The sequence below is a fragment of the Chenopodium quinoa genome, unplaced genomic scaffold, assembly GCF_001683475.1.
Source record: "Chenopodium quinoa cultivar QQ74 unplaced genomic scaffold, ASM168347v1, whole genome shotgun sequence".
Lineage (NCBI taxonomy): Eukaryota > Viridiplantae > Streptophyta > Magnoliopsida > Caryophyllales > Amaranthaceae > Chenopodium > Chenopodium quinoa.
Window position 1 is genome coordinate 3297187 of NW_018744092.1, and position 21472 is coordinate 3318658.

A 21472-nucleotide genomic window follows, 5' to 3' on the forward strand; every position below is an offset into this window, starting at 1 on the left:
CAATTTGTATTTCTTATCATAAATACTATCAAAATTTATCTTATAATGATAGGTATCAAACTTTATTATAAGCGTTTATCATTTAAATATTTCTTAGTATATTTTTTTTGAATTTCTTATACTCGTAGTATTGAATTAATAAATTATCTTTTCCTATATTTTTACTTTATTTTTTTCATTAAAATAATTTAATTCGTGAATTATAATCTACGTGGCATTAAAATTTTAGATATATTCGTTACTTTTATCTAGGTGGCAACATAATTTTATAATTCAAAAATAAAATACAAATCTTTCTTCTTATTGGTCGAAATAAGTATATTTCTTACGTGGAGCTCTAAATACTCTCCAAAAATACCTACTTTTTATATATATATAAGCTTCATCACATTGAGAATGTAGGTCATAACTCATAAACTTGGTGCACTATCTGTCTATTGCTAATTATGTTCTAGATCAACCACCACAGCTTTCCTGCGAGCCAAAAACCGCTTCTTGGTGGACACAAACTCAAAAGTAATGTATTAAACACAGGATTCACTGCCAGCCAATCATAACCATTTCACTGGTTTTGCAGCAGCAAGCCAGCAACACAAGAAAAAAATCCTGTTGTACTCACAAGACAGCAGTTGTATCAGCAATATATATTCAAGATCAATGCTTGAGAGATGGCTCTTCAAGTTTTTAGTAGTTGAACCCATATGTTTACGAACCAAAAGGCATTCTGAAATTATATTATAAATTAAAATACTGATACATATCCTAAGAAAGCAAATAAAGACATCCATAAGAACATAGGCTAATGCATAGCATTGCAACATCAAACAAAACTTAATTGTTTTTCTATTGAGTATGTTCCTATCAAAAATGACAGAGATCATCTAGTTGAACAAACATGGAACAAAATACAAGTTAAATGATTCCGATCTTGTTTGCAACGTCCAAGGCATCATAGTCAGGTGTCAAACGAACATACGCCTTCTTGGTGCCATCAGGCCTGCAAAAGGAAATAAATCATAACAATTAGAATGACAGGAAACTTTCAGTAAACCCTAGTCAATGATGACAAGCTATAAATCAGCAAACAGCATTACAAAAACTGCAAGGATGGCACTACTTAGTTCAATTTAAAATTTATGGCACTACTTAGTTCAATTTATAATTTATGGCACTACTGAGTTTCGAGTGATTAGTTTGTCATTTGTAAAAATCAGTGCCACGAGAAAACTATATCGTGAACAGTATGCAATTCTTCGTGATGAATGAGGAAAATAAGTTCTTTCTATAGAAGATACAATTATGTCTTAGTCTCACACTTTTAACCTTACGTGTGAAGAGAGAATCGAAACATAATATTAATGAAACACAGATAATGATATGAAGCAAAGAGCAACAATTTGATTTGCAGAAAAATTCACCTGATCAAGGTATTCACTTTCTTGGCCTGAATGTCATACATCTTCTTGACGGCAGCCTTAATCTTCTTCTTGTCAGAACGGATGTCAACAATGAAAACCAAGGTGTTGTTGTCCTCAATCTTCTTCATTGCAGACTCAGTGGTCAGGGGATATTTAAGTATCTGGTAATGATCCAACTTATTTCTTGGTGTTGCACTAATACGAGGGTACTTGGGGTTTCTGTCCTTCTTCAATGTCTTTGGCCTATGGAAAGTAACCTTGGTCCTGATCTTCTTGGCCTTCTTCTTCAAGGTACTTGAGCCAGATTTCACAGCTTTAGCAGCTTTCAAGGCCTGTGCCTTGGGATCAGCCTTCTTTACATCTGCCAGATAAATGATGTCAGGTATCGTTCAAGTCTTTTAAAGATGTAATACAATTTTATCACAGCTAAACAGAATTTGTGACACAACCATGAGTGCAACTGTCCGGAAGCTCGGAATCGAAGAACAAATAAATAAACAAAATTGAAAATTGGAAAGAGAAATTGCATAAGTAACTAATAAATATAGCAGGGTACATGAGTAATGCACTGTACAACAATCAAGGAAGAATTTTTCCAACACTTACTAACTGATTAAATGTACCCAAAATATTGTCAGCCTTAAAATAAAACACTACCAAGAATTTGTATAGCCACGCAGCTCTCAATCAAGGAGAAGGGACAAACCCCGGTAATAGCAATTAGAAGTTTAGAACGGCAATCTTGGTTTAACACAATATCTCAAGGCTTTTACAGAACATAGTCACACAACTCTCAATCAAGTAGACGGGACTAAGCCCCGGAATAGCGATTAAGCACGGCAATCTTATACTTCATACGGCAGAACACTTTAAAACTTTCTGAACCAAATCAAACACTCAAACTGACATAATGAAATGCATCAACAACGAACGCAGCACACTATTAAGCAAAAACATTTGCATTTAGAACCATTTGATTCTTCTCTATACATAAGATTTCTCAATGTATAGCACAAGGTAGCAACAAACCCATTGTCAACCATCTGTCTAACATTCAATTTGCTATAATTCCAAATAAATTTACCAAAAAAATTGAGCAACAAATGAATAAATGAAAGAAAAATCACAACAAATCTATAGCAAAACTGCAATCATACGAATTCACGAAAGGGCACGAATCGTTAAATACAAAGTTCAGTTGATTAAAGAAACAGCTAGTATTCTAATTATCACTTAACATATACAAAATAGCTAGGTTTATCAACCATAAGTATTGTAATAACTATAATCAAATTGAGCCCAAATTAAATTGATACTGTTAATAATTCATAAATTTGCAAAATATAATCCAATAATTCATGTGTTCCTAGTCAATTATTAACATTAAAATTAGAAATTGATAAGAAATGGAAGAATAATACCTTTCGCAGGAGGCGCCATTGATGCTGTAATAGAAACCCTAAATCAAGAGAAAATCAATGGAATTAATATAGTGAAAATGTGGTAAGATAATTGGTAAAAGTAGCAGAAGATAGAAGAGAGAACCTGAGGAGAGAGATGAGAATAATATACGGCGCGGCAAGTAGGGTTTATGAAAATGAGCTAGGTTTTTTTATTTATATCAGTCTTACAAATCTTACGGGCTCATCTCGTTTGCAATTACAGTAGTTAGTTTTTGTTGGGCTGGGCTACTCGATTGTTGCCTACAAAAACACACACACACTCTTATTTTACTCACTCACAAGTCACAATTGCCATTCAATCTCTATTATTGTCCGTCATCGACTCAATTCATTTCCTTTTTTCTTTTATAGATTAATTGTTTTAATTGTTTTTCCGATAGCTAAACATATAATATTACACAATTAGAATAAGCAATACTAGTATAATAAGGGTGAGAAATAATTCAAGTGGTTAAAGCTCCTCACTCGATTTTACGATATATTAAAATCGATTCTCATCACCCACACAGTGTATCCGTACTCAACATGTAGTAGACACACAATCACATGATGATTGGCTTAAAATTTACTTAAGTATCCCTACTTTATGAAGCGAAATGACGGTATTACTCTGAGATAAATTTCATATGTTTGTCTAGAAAGTTAAAATTTCTCATGAAAAAGTCGGGGGGATAGATTTTAATTTTCCTCTTTGTCTCATATAAAAATCATTAATCTCTCCATCATTTTTTTTAATAGTAAAAAAATTCATTAATAAAAAGTCATACGACATCTACAAAGGAGAATTCAACTTTAACAAATACATAAGATATTGAACCAAATAAAAATTTCATTTATAAAACTACGATCGTCGATTAGATCTTGCACTGTGAAAATACAGTCTTGTTGGAGAGACAATCTAAGGATCCTTTGTAGCTGTGAGGATGTTTTCCTTTTGATTCATCCGATTGTATTTGAAAGCTTGATAACCCTTGCGATCTCGCATAATTTTTCATCAACGAAATAATTTCATGACAATCCATTAGATCTAATTTCATGGATTCAAACTTAAGAAAATTCTCCCCCGAAAAGAGGAGATAAACCTTGTCTTTTGAAGGAGGTTGAAAAACCCTTGTCTTTCGAAGGAGATCGGAAACTCTTTCTTTCAATGAAGAAAAATTCCTCCCAAAAGGAGGAAGCATTATTATAAACCTAAAAAAACTTTTAAAGAAACAAGGATTGGGGCTTTCCACCGGTTAAAACCGATGAAAGCCCCTTCAAAAAACAATAATGAAGGCTAGGGTTTAGAAGAGAGGAAGGAGGAGAGAGGAGAGGTTTCTTTTAATAGATCTCTCCATCATCTTTTTAGTATGGAAATGGTTGTATGCCCTATAATTTAAATAAGACTTGAGATCTCATATACCACAAATTTCATAAATTAGATACTCTAAAATCTTCTTTTTGTTTAGCTGTAGTCAACATTTTTCACATCAAAACTTTGTACAAAATTAGTTTCATAAATTAGATACCCTAAAATCTACTTTTTACTAATAAAACTAGTAACATTTTTCACACCAAAACTAGTTCATATAATTCAAATTTTAGATTTTAAAAATTACAAGTTTGACTCAAATTAGGTCGAACATTGGTTAAGATTTAAAAAATTACAAGGTTGACTCAAAATTAGGTCAAATCCGTGAAAAAGAATGTACAAAATTTATAACTTTTGGCTTTCGCACTGGCCTATAACTTAATCGTGGAGGCAAGAATCAGATGCAAATTTGAAGCATTTGTTCCTGCTTGCGCCTTTTTAACCAGCCCATTGAATAAAAAAAAAGAGTCAATTAACTCTTTAATCTTTGTACTTTGAGCCATTATTTTTCGTCCTCTGATTTTGAACCCGTTTATTCTCTCAACTCTAAAATGTTAATTAAAACTTCAATATATTAATCAACGGTCAAAAACTACTTGACAAGAAAACTTCCACTCGTTTTAGAAACCAAACTATATATATATATGTACGCATGCCATACTTCTCTCTCATCACAACAAAATCAAACTTACAAAGACTAAAACCCAAGTTTCTTTTTAATTATTCCGAAAATTTCCCAATAAGCTTAATATTAACCTACAAGAATGAGTGTGGAGCTCTTGGATAGTGCCACAATCACAAATTTTGTGGAAGACGAGGAGGCTTTCAATAGCTCAATTGAAGACCATTTCGCCCTCCTCGACACCAACCATGATGGAATCCTTTCTTATCCTGAGATGCTCAAGGAGCTTCAAGGTCTCCGTGTTTTCGAGACCCACTTTGGGATTGATGTTAAGATTGAACCAGAAGAGCTTGCCACCACATATGGGGCACTGTTTCTTCAGTTCGACCATGATCTCAATGGGGGTGTTGATATAGAAGAATTTAAGGCTGAGACTAAGAGGATGATGCTTGCTGTGGCTAATGGTCTGGGGGTCTTACCCATACATATGGTGCTGGAAGAAGATAGCCTCCTCAAGAAAGCTGTCGAGCGGGAGTTAGCCAAGATTGCAGCATAGATTATTTCCATTAACATTAAGATGTTTTTGTATAATCAATACTAGTTTACTAAAATTATGAATTTCTTTCTCCCTCTATTTAGGAGAATCATGTTGGACGCAAATAAAATGTATACCAGAAATGTGATAAGCAATTAAGCAGCGATTGAACAGTTAGAGAACAAGAAAGACGTCCCAATGTAAAAACAGGGACTCTTTTCTATGCAACATATGGACTGGAAATGAACTTCTCTTGCAATTACTTGTTAATACCACCCTCAAGCCAGCCAATCACCCCCCCCCCCCCTCCCAACCTCCCCTCTCCAGTTTTTGTAGCTCTAGCGCAAGCTTTTGAGCAGAGTCTGAATGCCGTCTTTGTCAGTCAGGATGCTGTCCTTGTTTTTCCTCCAGTTAAGGACACATGATTATGTACAGAGAGCCTTAAAATTCTTAAAATATCATAAAAACAACGACAACTCAGGAGTGGGAATGAAGGGAAAGATGCTCTCACCAAACAGCTCAAGCATCGATACAAGAACTTGTCCTGATTTCAAGTCATCCTTCCAAACCTGATGCAGGACCGCTGACAGCTTCAGTAACTTTTCATCGCTCTTTTCTCTTACATTTCTGCTGCCTACTTTCTCAGAATCAGTCATCTGCTTGGAGGTTGACGGTAGATCTGAGGCAACACTAGATGATGCAGCTACTTCTCCCTCAGTTTGTTTGACAGAAGGTGAGGTGTTGTTGTCCAGCAAAGGGCCATCAGTAGCTACTCTTTTGAGAGGCGGTTGCTCTTCTGTGTGCTCCATGCTTGCCTTGCGTTTTCCTAGCACCCAAAAAAATAAAAAATAAAAACAAAATATAACAGTGAAAAGAAGTTAAAGCCTCAAACACCTATGAAATCTCCAGTATATGTAAATTTCATCAAATCAGATTTTTTTTAAAAGGATACTACGATGGGGACCTTTTTTAGTTGGAGAGGGCAAGGTGGGTAAAGTGCCACTACATCCCATCTAAGAGTCATAGTTTAATTGTAACACCAAATGTCTAAATAAAGAGAGAATATTGATGCACATCTAATTTCCTCCTTAACCTTTCACTCTAGTATGCATGGGTACAGATTACAGAACAGATGGAAGCCGAAGATTAGACTAAGCAAGAACAAAAGATGACATCTTAGGTTCTCACCAGGCGCTAACATATTGACTTTTTCCTTCTTGCACCAAATTTCATGACATGGTGATGGCAAAGTAGGGAACATTTTGAGTATACCATAAATGCATTGTCCAGCTGCATGCTGAAAACCAATATACACAAGTGATTATGTGATAATTGACTTGATGATACGGAGTACTTCATAAATATAGTCTGACAAGGAATTCTTCAGCATATAACCAGATCTTCATACTGAGTTGAGAAGAAAAAGAACTAACCAACAATGCTCCATAAACTCTCCAAGCCTCGTGCCTTTTCATTTCATTCTTTTGACTCTCAAGAGACATTTCATGTTCAAGAAGCCGCATATATGGCCCAAGATTTGGCAGAATAAGATGCCGAACCTAATAAGCAATGTAAAATGCTCCAATTGTCAATAATTATGTTAAGAGCTGATATCCAAATCCAATAACATGTACTAACCAAAGTTTTGTAAACCACAAAACTGCGCAAAAGAGAGTGACAGATGAAATGCCAATGAAAAACACGTAATAAGTAATCATACCTATAGGGGAGAACTGGGTGGGGGGGTTGTTTATAACCCTAGTTTACTATTAGTTTTTCCTTACAAAAATTCAAATGTTGGGAGGGTGCCAGAGCTCCCACCCATCCCCCCTGTGTTCCACCCCTGAACTCCACCACTGCAGCCCCAACCCCCCAACCCACCTTAAACCTTACATTTAAAAAGGGAAAAGGGCAAAAGGGACATTCTCGGAGGAGCAACAATGAAGCTTTTCTGCTGAGCACAATCAACTTGCAATGACAATAAAAAAGAACATCCACCCCCCCCCCCCCCCCCCTTCCTCAGGAAAACCTACCTTAAACCTTAAATAAATACAAAAAAGGGGAAAGGCAAGAGGGAGATTTTCAGAAAAGCAACACTCTGAATCTTTTCTGCTGAGCACAATCAAGTTGATATTACAACGAAAACAGAGTTTATGAGGCAGAAGCGGTAGTGAAGCATTTTCTCACCAACATGCTTTGCAGCAGAACTTTCTTGTCATCGTCAAGTAATAATGGTGAATATGATGCAGATGATGGATGACAATAATGAATTAATGATAGTGACAATCACCATGCTAATTCCATCTGCACTTATAGATGACTATCCCCTTTCTCCCATTATTCTTCCATTTGGGCTTGGAAGACTTAGAACTAATCCTATCAGTATTTGCAAAACTACCACAGCACAAAGGACATGCCAATTTCATATAAGTACATCATATAATAGTAGCTGCAAATTCACAATTTTGGAATATACCACATTGGGCCCTAGGGCAGCTAATCCTTGAATTGCACCATAGTGTTGAGTGATGGCTCGTTTGGGGTCCAAAAATGCATTTACCAACGTTCTTGTTAAGCGTGGCTGGAGATTGCTATATGCATGCCCAAATCTGCAACTCATTTGAAGTAATACATATGTTAAATTTAATATTTAAGTTGAATACCAATATATTGAATCTTGTCTTTGAATTTTATCATATGACCCTTTCAAGAACTGATAGGAAGGACATGGAGCAGGTAGTCCAGTCCACCAACTAATGTAGGCAACTTGCACCAACTTATTTCTCCCACCAAAATAAATGAATAGAAATATTAAGGCCAACTAGGCACAACAGTTGACAAGCAAATCGTAATTTATGTTCCTCAACGACATCCCAAATCTAGAAATTTATTAAACAGGTCTAATGGTCACAAAAGATATAGGAGGTGTCAGACCAGAATATCTGAATATGAGACACGCATTTCAGCACTTTAGCCAACTGAGCACCGTTATTGAGATGGATGTTACATACCATAACTCTAAGAAGAAAACTAGACTAATAGAAAGCTGAAAATGGTATATATCAGTCATAAAGATGCAAGTAGGTATAGTATGCTTACCTTTTGCAAATTGAAGCAACTAGTTTTGCTGCAAAATCTCTCAGCTCCCAATGGTTATCAGCCAATCTATTGCCTAGTCTTTTGGCCACTAAACAGGAAACCACAGAGGGCATCAACTGATGTAGCTGATTCAAAGAAAAGTATATAAAGTCAACAAATCAAGGCAAATCCTGATGCGTGAATCACCATTAAGTAGCCAGAAAAACATAATATTTTACAATATATTTTCTTGCATGTCCTTAGAATTGCAACACTTTCTTAAAGGTGTCTTTCCCAAAAAAAAAAAATATATTGTAGGCATAAAACATTCTTAAGAGTTGTTGTTGGTGGGGGGGGGGGGGGGGGGGGGACTGTGATGACATGATGTGAAATATGACATAATGTGATAAGTTAAATTATCCTTTTAGGCTTCCCAAAAGGATACTTAAACATATAAAATATCACTTATTATGCTACTAAAAGGGGAAATATGCAAATCTACACTATAACAAGAGTTGGCTCTAGTGGTAAGCAGCTTGATGTCGCTTAAGGGGAGGTCTCCAAATCAAGCCAGGTGTGCAACTCGGGTCGGATCCGGATGTAGTCGGAGCTAAGCTCGAGTGAACCGGGTGGGGCAAACTCATACTATAGATAGTTTAGCCAATATTCTATAATATTGAGCTTTAAGTTGTAACTTGAATTTTTCTTTGGTCTCCTTCAACTAATGGTTTTTCTTGTCCCATCCCAAGCCATTTCTTAAAATATATGACTTTGAAATAGTGATATTTGCAAAATAAGATTAAAGAATAAATATATGTATGCTACAAGACTGCAAAAAAAAAAAAAAATGATACATAAGAGTTGTGTCTTTTAGAATGATATAGGAGGGAAACCTGCAAATTCAAAGGCACACTCTTCACTCCTTCATAATCTTTAATTTCTTCTTGCACAGATACTAAGATTTGTGAATTTAAATTAAATGTGCAATTGCCACCATTAAATCAAATTATCATTTTAGATTATTTGTCAATTTGATACACAGCTCAGTAAGAGAGGTAAATTTCTAACACTGTCTACAGATAACAGATTATAAAATTATTTGTTGAGCAAGCAGCAAGAAACTGAACTCACATAAGGCTCTATTTGTATGTTAGGATTTTTTAGCAGACTACGAACAAGGCGCATCAAAGCAAACAGCAGATTAAAATCCCCTAGACCACGAGCAACCTGGCATAATAGCAGTCAATGTTAGCTGGCACTTTATGATGAAATATTCCAACACAACTTTTTTTCCAGAACATAGAAAACTTAGTACCTCATCGGCAATGAAACATGTAAAGTAGGGGACTAAGGGATGAAGCCCGGCATCAGTTGCCAAACTGACCAATGCTTCTTTGAAAAGAATGGTTTCAGAACCTCTAATAGTAAGCTCTGTGATTTTGTCAAAGTATAGCTGCATAACACATAATTTGAAATATTTAGTAAACAGCATTCAAGATGAATAATATAAGAAAAGAAAACAATTCATATGGCTACCTGAAGCTCTCTAGATAGTACATGCTGAACTGGTACTTTGATGTCAATGGGAAGACTGTCATCCTTACATTCAGACCTTTTCCCGTCAGGAATGGTGATAACTAAGCATAACAAAAGAATGAAAGAAAAGCTTTAAGGTTGAACACTTACGAGCAAGAAAATCTACAACAAATCGAATATGGAAAAGATTGGCATTTAAATTTCACTATGCAAGATAGATAGAAAATGGAGTTAACTTTGCCAATTTGCATTTTTAGTAACTTAGCATGGACAGCAGCTCCCATCAACAATTCCAAGGTGATAATCACCTAGAAAGCGGAATGATGGCCAAGTAGGACTATAAAGACAGAACTAAAGGGATTCAAAACCTTGAAGTTAAGAAAGAACACTAACTTGCATTTTCTAATTTTTGGTACAAGGAGTTCCTACGATACTGAGCAAGTTGATTACAGTATAATAATTTTAGGGAGTTTGTTATGGAAGGCATCTAAATCAACACTGAACTGCAAACATGTCAGACATTTATTATACTGTGCACTCATTCCATATCATATTAATACATGAGCTTTCATTGATTTCCTAGTTCACAACTCTTAACATTTTTGTTGATGCATCAGAATACCTCATGCAGTTGTGCTATACAACAACAACAAAACCTTAGTCCCAAAATGATTTGGGTCGGCTAACATGAATTGTCATAAGGGGTGTGCAAAAAAGGACCGAGACCGGAAACCGGACCGGAATTGGACCGGACCGTTGGATTCCGGGTCGGTCTTCAGTACTCACAAATTGTTGATTCCAGGTTTCCGGTCTGGGCCAGAATGGACCAGAAAATGTATTTTTTCTATTATTTGGTTGAAAATTTTGAATTTTATGTTTAAAAATATCTAAAAAATTTAGGTATACAACTTGTAATTTATAAATTCTAGGTGCAAAATAGGAAAGCAAGCAAACAAAAACAAGACGTTAAAAAATGATGTATACATAAAGATATTAAAATGCAAAAAAAAATAAGGAAATAATATAACCGGTCCAAAACCGGACCGAACTGGAATAAACAGGTCTAGACCGGAACCCGGACCGGTTGATTACGGTCCGATCCCCGATCCTCAAAAACAGGCGATTCCGATTTCCGGTCCCGGTCCGGTTTTGGACCGGTGCACAACCCTAGTCATAAGGAACCACCCAACACAAAAAAAGGGACATAACAAGATAATAAGTTTAAAGAAATTGGAAAAAGGTGTATAAAAGTGAGAAAAAGAAAGAGCATCCAAGTACAAATTAAGAGCTTTTTAAAAGAGAACCAAGAATAAAATTCAAGGAAGTTTTAAAGGAGTGGTAAAAAAGTGAGTTACAAACATAAAGGTTTGAGAAAACTTTAGCAAAGGAAATCAATACGGTTCATGGCAGTCGTGCTATGATACAAGCAATTCATGCAGATCTGACATTAAGAGGAAATAAGGTTGAGTTTTTTTTTTGGGGGGCAACTAGTAAGTAACCATTATACTTTGCTTATAGGACTTGTAATCTTGATATCACTTCAAGAATGATCATAATGCTGTGAAATGTGTACAAAACACACATACAAAAAAGGAGCCTCAGCAACTTACCTTCCACAGGGGCATTTTCAGGAATTGCAGGTTGCACCCCTTCTATGGCTAGCCAATGGCACATGATTGATGTATCAAGTGGAGCTCTTGGTAAAGGAGCTTCAATAATCTACATTATGAGAAGAGGTCAAATAAAATTGGACTTACAATCCTAGCCATAAAGAGAATTTAGGTCATCTTACATCTTTGAAGTCCACATCCTTATCCTCAATGTAGAACAAATCCATGTGCCCCACAGCTTTTTTAAACCGTGAAGGGGTTCCTAAAGCAAAGCCATAAACTGGCTGGGACAAAGAAAGACAGTAGAAATCAATAGAAAGGGGCAGGTCAAAGAAAGCCCTGCAATTAGTGGCTCTCCACCAAAATAATAAATAAAAAAAGGTCACTCGTGATCTTATCAGAAAATCGATAAATGGACAGCTAAGTTCTTTTTAAAAAACCAAAATAATGTACTAATTCATAGAAGAGCAAACAATCTCAAAGTTGCCAATATCACTATTGGGAAAGGTGAAATAATTTTTTTAGTTTATGAACCATGTATAAGAGCAAAGAGCTTTCACGAACAAACACATAATAAAATTGGGGACAACTTGATACCTACCTAATTCCATTAGTAGTTAGGTTCTGCATCTTAACCAAGATATACTGATATAGCATATCTATAGCCTACACAATGTAGAGTGATAAAGTTACCAAAATTACATAGATTTTGAATTAGATATCTTGACACATTTCACTGATATCAAAATAAATTTTTAGATTCCAAGCCTCATAACTTGGCATTGTTGAAGCTAATTCTAAAAGAATAAAGAAAACTTATAAGCTAATAGAAGCTTTGTTCCCCCCTCTAGGAAAAGGATTTGTTAAGTATAACAGAAAATCAGTAATTCCACATAGCATTAAAAATGAAATTATTATATATAATGATTATCGAGTTATAGTAATGAAGGTAACCACCATGTAACATTCACACCCCACACCCCACACCCCAACAACAACAACAACAACAACAACAAAAAATAAAATAAAATAAAGTTTGATAGCAACTAATGTCCACCCTCTATGATAATCATTAGTGTAGTTATCCTCGGGGTCTAAGAAGCCATTTAGCACCAATCATCATGGTTAAATAGCAAGACTATTACATCCTGAATTCCTGATGTCTAAAGTACATTCATTCCCCACTTATATCACATCACGTAATTAAAAGCTCAAACAATCATGAACATCTACCAAACTCCAAACAAGAAGAACAATGAACTTTAACTGCCGTGATAAGTCAATTGAAATTGGCAATGAAAGTCATGAATGTCTTGATTAAATCAAACTACATACAAACTGCAAGCCCCTCTATCCAAACACCTGAAAACACACCTCAACGTTTCTAATGCTGAGTGCAGTATCCACATCATCTGTAGTTAAAATAGTTCTCCTTGAATGACGCATGCATTTAATAGCTTCCTGTCCACAATGGAAACATAAATAGATGCTCGTATAAGAAACTGTAAACAATAATGTAAGGTAAACAGTGGATTAAAAAATGGAAAGCAATTCAATTAGCATATAGAAACCTGCATAAGCTCACGCATTCGGTACTCAACATCTGGAGCAAGAGTAAGTGCAGCATCTACAGAGAGATTGTTGATCCCTACACTTTGTGCTATAACTTCAATAGACTCTTTGGGCACGATGCTCATCTTATTCCTCTTCTATGTTTTATAAGATGTGTAACTCTAAACATTCAGCTCTGCATCAATAATAATAAAGATAAATTGAACTGAACAAATCTTAGAAAATAAGCAATACCTGCTAAATGAAGTAATTCTGATGATTAATCTGAAGTTCGCTTGTTTGCGACAAATCCTAGTTTCATGGTTCGATATCTTACTATCAAAAACATAAAATTTACTTTATTTACACTCTTCCAACTAACTTGTTATGATATTTCATCTCAAATTCGATTAATTTTATTTACAACAGTAGCAAACTTGGCAACATAAAGCATATTCATCAGATACCATCAAAATTTATCCTCTCTTGACTCTTACTATTATCTAGGTATCATTTCCCGACATCAAATATCATTATTGACTTGGCACTTTACCCCGCCATTGAATATCATTGATTTAATTCACATCCTTCCTAACAACCTGGTATTATATCCTGCAACCAAATACCATCATATTATACTTAAACCTCTTCCTATTAACTTGGTACTGCATTTCACCATCAAATCCCATCAATTTGATTTAGATTCTTCCCATTACTTAATCACCAAGTTCGATAAGGGGTGCTAAACCGATCAAATTAGCACAAATAGGAGTAGGCTCGGCTCGAGCTCAATAAGATTTAGCCAGACTCAGCTTGAGCACAAAGCTCAACAAGCCTCAAAAACGAAGCTCGGCTCGGGTGCTAACTTCTAATAACTTTAAAATGGTTCAGCTCGTGGAATCGATTAAGCTCGACAAATGCAACACATTAACAAGCAAATTTGACTCAATACTCAAATTTTGCGCGAAAAATCATATCAAATTCTTCTCACTTAAGAATTTCAATGTAAAATTGCGATATTCGAGCAACAAATTGCGCATTATAGTCTTTTATAACTTCAGTAATTATAAACAATAGCTCATTAATCCACCTTAGAAGAACCCTAAATTAAGTATACTGATAATTAGATTAATGATAGTGTGAAACAAAACCCTAAATTGTGAAATTAATATTCGATTATTTAGAAAAAGATGAAACGTATCACCTCAGAAGCTGCTTCAATGGAGGAGAGAAAGCTCAGAAGTCGCTTCAATGGTGAACTCAGAGTACGCTTCAATGGCGGAGAGGGAGAGACAGAGAGTGCAGCGTAATACTCGTAGTTAAAAACTCCGATCAGAAATTTTGTTAAAAATGAAATGAAACGCATATAATGTCAACCGTCAGATCTGAATAATATCAACGGTCGGTCATTTTGCAATCTAATGAAGTAGATTACCATACCGGGCCCTTTTTTATTACGTCAGGTCAGCTTCCCAAGTTTTTTAAGAATCTCTTACTCCATATAACTAATTTGACTATTTAACCCTCTAAACCAATCATCAAACCACGTTATCTACATGTAAAAAAGAATTATATAAGTGAAAAGCACAAGGTTCAATTTTTTTTTAAAAAAAAAGCTAAAGAATAAACTCAATATGTATTTAATGTACGTGTTACCTTATACCTCATGGGGACGAAAGACCGGTCAAATTCATCTATATAAGTATATTACATGAAAACTATATTGGCAAAAGCTAATGAACGCCCCAGGTGTGTTGGAAAAGCTAACCAAAAATAGAAATATTAAATTAAAATGAACATTAATTACACTGATCGACGCGTGATTTTGACATGCATTCTCAAATTAATACCAGTTTAGGAAATGTTTTAAATGCTTGTCTAACAGATGCCCGGGCTAAATACTAGTTATGGTCATAAAAACTTATTTTAAGCAACAACCAAAGTTAATGTTGAATACGGGTCTAGGCTGCACCCGCAAACCAAGAAAGAGATTCTACTTCACGAGACTAAATAAGGTTTCATCCCAAAAACATATGGCAATAGGTGGAGTAGCCTCTTAGCCTTATAAAGTAATTAACTCATTTTTCTTCAACCAATGTGGGACACTTACATGTGGTGATACTTGAGAGGTCTATTCTTCAACAAAAAAGAACAAATATGAAAGTGGGGGTGGATCGTGGTTTCAGATGTGAAGAAGGTGGAGGTGGCCCTTCGTCCGTGAATATCAAGACAAGTATTACGAAAATGTCATCTGAGTAACAAAATTTGTTACTCAACAAATTGAAGTTTTAGCTTGTTTGTGGTCATTTTTTATTTTCAATTTTCTACTTTTTTGTAGTTGATTTTCAAAATGATTGTGACAAATTTGACCAATTTTTTTTCATTATATAACACATATCATATGATTTTATAAAACAAAAAGGCAACAAAAAGCTATAGCCATACAGAATGGACCCTTACATGTCTGATTTATCAAAATTTGTGTCTTTAAACAAAATTATCAAAGTTTGTAAATCAAGGTACTACAGTCATTTCATCTAATAGATTTAGTTAGTTTTGTCATTTTATCTTACTTTTCTTCCCTATTAAAATCCGTCTCAAATTATTTGCTTTATTTAAATAATATTTTACTGAGTACTCCGTATGAATTAATTTTCTTATGAGTTGGCTTAGCCAGTTAATAGCTCATTTTAATTTCAATCTTCATATATAAATGGTTATGGGTCTAAGTAAATTGTGAGAAATGGAGTATAGAGATAAATCTAAAGATTCCAAGTTGAAAAATAATTCTTTGTAGGAGAGAACAGCAATACAAGGTGGATAAAATAGTTTGGCAATACCATTTAATGGATACTCGCTCTCTCCGTGTTTAAATAAATGAAACTATTTCGTGGTATACGTATGTCACGTACTTTGACTAATAATATTTTTGATTATTAATAAGTAAAAATTATAACAATGGAATATTAATAAATTATTCATTGAGACAGTTCCAACAAGTACCCACAAGACTACATTTATTCTTATGTATAAATCACAAACATTAGTCAAAGTGAAATAGATTAATAGTGCAAAATCAAAATATTTTATTTATTTAAATACTAAGGGAGTATATAACTTAAAGTATTCATCATAAATTCAAGTTTTTAACCTAAAAATGTCATGTATAAAATAGCCAGTTCAAAAATCGTCCAATTTGTCAAACTATTGTAATTAGTTAATTTGTAACCTGAAAATTAGGGTTTAATTAGAAATCACTACTGCCTATATATCTGTTGTAATTGGTTTATGAAAGTTTGTAATGTCTCATACATCTACACACCTAGCAATTTTGATCATTAAATGATAATTAAACCAAAGTTAGAATAATCGAATTGCAATAAATATTTTAATTTCCAGCTTGGACATAAATTCGTACACAACTTTTTTAAAATTTGACTTATATCCTTCAATATGACATGAACCAAACATTCTTGTGCTTGATCACTTTTTTTTTCGCTGATTAATCACAAAGTAATAAGAATCTTTGAACCACATTTTATGTAAACAATTATTTTTATTCTGAATTTTTAACAATATATGAGTTCGAAAAAAAATACAATTGTGTTTCTTATAAATGAGAATGTGTTTTGCTTCATAGGGATTGTTATGATTCGATATTTCTCATTAAAGTTTATAGCCTTAATTTGACAAGTGAATTAAAATATTGGTAAGTCGTACACCAAAGTTGTTTAAATTGAAATTTGATCAAAACAAATCTATGATTAAACTTGATCTTTCAAACAATCTTACTTGACAATACAGCCTTAAAGTTACTTGATCCACCTAATCCAATTCAGGTCGAACAATTCATCACTTAAACAGGACCTAAACCGAACCATATTTGAACATCCTATAATACTAAAATCACTATAGTGTTTTTCATACATGATACAAATTAGGCAAAAAGAAAAAGTAATTAAAAAGCAACCCACAATTTCATGTGGGAAACTTCGATTGTATGGGGGAACACTTAGACAGTGTATAAGAGGATTACTCCCAAATAATGTCCAATTCCTTATATTTATAGGTGATATATGGAGGTATAATAAAATATGTGTGGAAACTTTTGCACACATGCCTTTTAAATTATCCACATAAATCTTGAATTTTCATGAGCATTCAACAAATCCATGTTCTTTCATAATTCTCTGTCAATTCCTGAATTTACTAAAATTTTCCATAAATTTTTGGAGACCTTAAATCATAATACATGACAATAAAACCTGCAAATTAAAATCAGATAAAAGAAATGTGAAAAGAAACGTGAAGTGTGATAGAAAACACTTGGTTTTTGATAGGATGTAATAAAGCAGTGATCATGAAGGCACTAGACAAAGCCTCCATTTGAAGCAAGCTTTTGTAAAGGTCATTCTTTGATGTAAACCATGTGCAGAAAAGCAATTCAACATAGAATAAAATGAAAAAATGTAAAAGAAAAATAAAAGTGACAAATTAAATCAATTATACACATATTATTCCATCAGATGCTCCCCACAAAGGTATATTTTTTTACCATCGAAATATTAGGTCACGATCAAATATATCACAAGGGTACGTAATTATTATTTTTAATCCATTTTTTTAAAAAGTGACATCGGTCAATTATATTGTGACGAAGCGAGTACAATATTATTTAGCAACAAAGAGAGTATTTACATATAACCTTCTTTCAAAAAAAACTAAAAATTGATCATTATCTTCACTTAATTATGTATTATTAACTTGTAGTCCAGCTCTAAAGTTCTGAGACTCTGCAGGATCATCATACAAGTAGCAAATTTCCCAATTAAATGTTAATTAATTAATACAAGTATGCTTTTGTGATGAAGCATAAAATCAAATTTAGATCTCCACCAATCAGTTTACATTTTTGTTCACTAATCACGTGTAGTACTACATTGATTAACTAGTCTAAATTTTAGATATTATTCCCATATAATACATAAACTTCATTCTATTTAATTTGTAATGTTTTAATTTTCACACTTATTATCAATGTATTACTTTGATCATTAATATCTCTATTCATGTATTAATAAAAACTAATGGGTATAAAAACTACAAGGTATTTTTTCAAAAATTACAGGGTATTAAAATGTTTTATATTTACTGAGACTAATTCAAGCTAACAATCTTGTACAAATTCACATTTATTTTAATAAATAATAGTAAAATTAAATATTGTTAAAATAGGGTATGTATTATGTAAATAATACAAAAGTTAAAATGTCGGGATTAAAAGAAACGGGGAAGCATTAAAGTATAAAAAAAAGGGATGATGGATAGTACATCTCATCTAGCTTAAGCTTTTGGGGTTGACAGATTCCCTCCAATCTCATGGCTTACATCTTTATAAGGTATAAATAATTAACAATAATCATATCTTCTGTTTTCTAGTTTCTTGCTCTTGAAGCATGGAAAGTATGTAATTATAAGTAAGTAATTGCTTATATCATTGGAAAATAAGCACATTAATTACTGGAATGGGCATCACAGGGGAGCTAGTTAGGAGTGTCTTCTCCAAGAGCAGGTCCGTTAAGACTCATGAAACTAATGTAAGTCATCTGTTTCTTAAACACACACTCGAAACCCGGGAATTCAGGGGTTAATGGAAGTATGTTTGTTGGGTACGGTGCTTATACATTGCTATACTTAAATGTTAACTGATATCATTTTTATAGATGAAATTCAATGCTGGAGAAAAGAAAAGATGGAAAACATCAGTAAAGTCATACCTGTGTGGGGATGAATTATTCGACTCGGTTATAGCAGAAGAGGATTCAGCTTCTGTTAAGAGTTCAGAAGCCACAGTTATGCAGATGCTTCCAGAAGATGGTCATTCAACTGAAGACATCCAAAGCCAAGATACATTCGATACCTTCAACCATGATAATACAGACCGAGATCACTATAGTGTTAGTCACAGATCATTCGACGAAGATGCTGCAGCAACCATCATACAGTCAGTGTTTCGCGGCTTTAAGGTAAGTTCAACCTGCTACAGTTTCCTGTCATCAAGACATTACTGTTACCATTAACCGAGTCTAGAGTATGTGGCAAAAGTGAATTTTATGTTTGGCTACTTGTACATGTTTTGTATATGCAGGTCAGGTGTCTGAAGGGGACTGCAGGTTTTCAGAATGACGTCGGTGAGGGAATGAAGAGTCCTAGCAGGGAATCTTTGGCGACATCCATTGAAGTTCAAACTGGGAATTCGACTGGAGTTGTTTCAGTGCAGGAAGAGGATCAATCTGTTTCTACCAAACTTCAGCATAAACCCAAATATTCAGCTTATAAACCTAAGGTTACGAGATTTTAACCCAACTGCATACCTCTGCGTTTACAGAATATTTAATTTATACTTACCACCATGCTGAAAATAAATGGTGTTTTTAGTGTCACGTCAGTACTTTAATTTCACTAATCCAAGAATGGTTCCAAAACTGCATTATATCTTAAGCACTTGAAGATCTTACTTTTTGTTGCACGCGGAATAACAGGAAGATTGGGATGACAGCATACTAGACAGTACCAAATCAAAAATGAGGTATCAGAACAGACAAGAAGCAATGACTCGGCGAGAGAGAGCACTGGCATATGCCTTCTCCCAACAGGTACACTGCCTTCCAATAAGGAATCAATTGTATTTCTATGCACATTACTCCCTCCAACCCACAGTACTAATTTATACATCAAGGATATGTATGCATAAAGATTAAGGAGATTGAAAGATTAGAAATTAAAAAAAAAAAAAAAAAAGGAGTAGGGATCCAAAGGTTGTTATACATATGTCCTGTGTCTTGACTTTCAACGAGAATAATTTGATCTGGTAAGTCATTCATTCAGTTAAGAATCTGCTCAAAGAAGAAGCATACAAAATCTGATGACACTGAACCAAACATGGGTTGGAGCTGGCTTGAACGATGGATGGCCACTCGCCAAGTAGAAGTTTCTCCTGTGGAAGACTACACCAACAAGCAGCTTATCAACAGTGAAGCAGCAATTTCTTCAAAAATAAGACCTTTCCCAAGGAAAAAATTTCTAGACCTGTCATTTGATGAAAAAGAGAGTTGTGGTTCCAATGAGGTACCTATCCCAGTTGAAAATTCATCAAATCCAGAGAGTGAAGAGAAACATGGCCGCGAGTCATCTAAAAATAGGCTGAAGGCTCCAAGAAGTATTTCCAGAAGGAAAACTGCACCAACCTATCACTTGCAGAAAGAGTATTCTAAGGTATCATTTATTTATTCCTAAATCTTAAGCTAATGACACAATTGAGAGACAAATTTTGTTCTTTTTGTTGTGGAGAACAAAGGAATCCCAACCCATAAAGAAATTCTAGGGCGATTTAGCAAAAGGTAACAACAACTATAGCGTCCAACCATGAGAGTGATGGAGGTGAGAATCGAACCTCCAGCCTTTTGGTTGGGAAGCAGGACATTTGATTCTCACATAATAAGACATTCGATTTAAGCCCAAAATATGACATGATTAATTTTGGTTTTGCATTTGGTGATTTTTCAACACTGATTATGTTTGTCCGTCCATTTCAGAAACAGGTAAGCAAGAAAGATGGATCAAAAGAAGCTGAAAAGAACAGAAAGCAAAAGGCCAAGCAATCAAAAAGCAGCAGTGTTTGCAACGATGATGCATCTTGGTTACCATCTGATCATTCTGTGTCTGGTCAGAACTCCAAATCAGATCCCTAAAAAACTGGCAGTAGTGTTTGTGGGTGTGTGTATATCAGAATGCAAGCGTTTTCAAGTATTGTAACTATAGATTAAGTCCTCTTGTAAATTGTACATTGGAAGTATGGTACACTTCTTGCAGTATTGTATAAGAATAGCCAACCATATGGCATGTTCATTTGTGTGCTTTAAACTGATAAATGTCATGCAGTGACTAGGACTAGGGACAGAGAGTTCAGTATTACTCTAAGCAAATAAGACAATAATAAGGTGAGGAAAACTTAACGCGTTTAATCTCAGACAACCTATTAAGATAACTAAAACACATATATGAAAGGAACAGATCGAGTATCTAATTAATTTAACAAACGAAAAAATGCTAACGAACTGAGCTATAAGTTGTTGAAAGTACACCTCTAGAGTTCCAGGTTTTAGTTCCCTGATTTTGAGCCAAGTCAGTGCAGGCAAGACATTTCTGCCTCACAACTAACATGGTTAAGAGAGCAGAAGTTACTGGCTTGGAAACTTTTAAGGGAGAATAAAATCAAACATCAGAAAGCCCTCACAGTATAAGAAAA

The 21472-nt window shown here is 34.4% G+C and overlaps 4 protein-coding genes across 5 annotated transcripts; 2 read left to right on the forward strand and 2 right to left on the reverse strand.

The window, feature by feature from the left end:
• Positions 1-702: 702 nt before the first annotated feature.
• On the reverse strand, positions 703-3054 carry LOC110691875 (60S ribosomal protein L23A). The gene is made up of 4 exons (XM_021868846.1): positions 2964-3054; positions 2840-2877; positions 1419-1779; positions 703-997 (listed from the first exon to the last, which is right to left on the reverse strand). Exons 2-4 carry the CDS (start codon positions 2856-2858, stop codon positions 913-915), a joined length of 465 nt encoding a protein of 154 aa, XP_021724538.1. The 5' UTR covers positions 2859-2877; positions 2964-3054; the 3' UTR covers positions 703-912.
• Positions 3055-4829: 1775 nt separating this feature from the next.
• On the forward strand, positions 4830-5659 carry LOC110691877. The gene has a single exon (XM_021868849.1). The coding sequence runs from the start codon at positions 4997-4999 to the stop codon at positions 5408-5410; it is 414 nt and encodes a 137-aa protein (XP_021724541.1). The 5' UTR covers positions 4830-4996; the 3' UTR covers positions 5411-5659.
• LOC110691876 (transcription initiation factor TFIID subunit 6-like) lies at positions 5456-14556 on the reverse strand. 2 transcript variants are annotated; one of them, XM_021868847.1, is made up of 13 exons: positions 14369-14556; positions 13185-13360; positions 12988-13074; positions 11796-11897; positions 11614-11722; positions 10004-10104; positions 9783-9920; positions 9599-9694; positions 8489-8613; positions 7866-7998; positions 6823-6948; positions 6578-6686; positions 5456-6215 (listed from the first exon to the last, which is right to left on the reverse strand). In XM_021868847.1, the coding sequence occupies exons 2-13, from the start codon at positions 13308-13310 to the stop codon at positions 5848-5850; spliced, it is 1620 nt and encodes a 539-aa protein (XP_021724539.1). In that variant the 5' UTR covers positions 13311-13360; positions 14369-14556; the 3' UTR covers positions 5456-5847. The 2 variants fall into 2 exon arrangements, with proteins under 2 accessions (XP_021724539.1, XP_021724540.1); XM_021868848.1 differs by lacking the exons at positions 13185-13360; positions 14369-14556 and having other exon boundaries at positions 11796-11893; positions 12988-13077.
• Positions 14557-18505: 3949 nt separating this feature from the next.
• LOC110691878 (protein IQ-DOMAIN 1-like) lies at positions 18506-21072 on the forward strand. The gene is made up of 6 exons (XM_021868850.1): positions 18506-18761; positions 18888-19190; positions 19313-19510; positions 19707-19820; positions 20053-20439; positions 20760-21072. The coding sequence occupies exons 1-6, from the start codon at positions 18690-18692 to the stop codon at positions 20913-20915; spliced, it is 1230 nt and encodes a 409-aa protein (XP_021724542.1). The 5' UTR covers positions 18506-18689; the 3' UTR covers positions 20916-21072.
• The last annotated feature ends 400 nt before the right edge of the window (positions 21073-21472 follow it).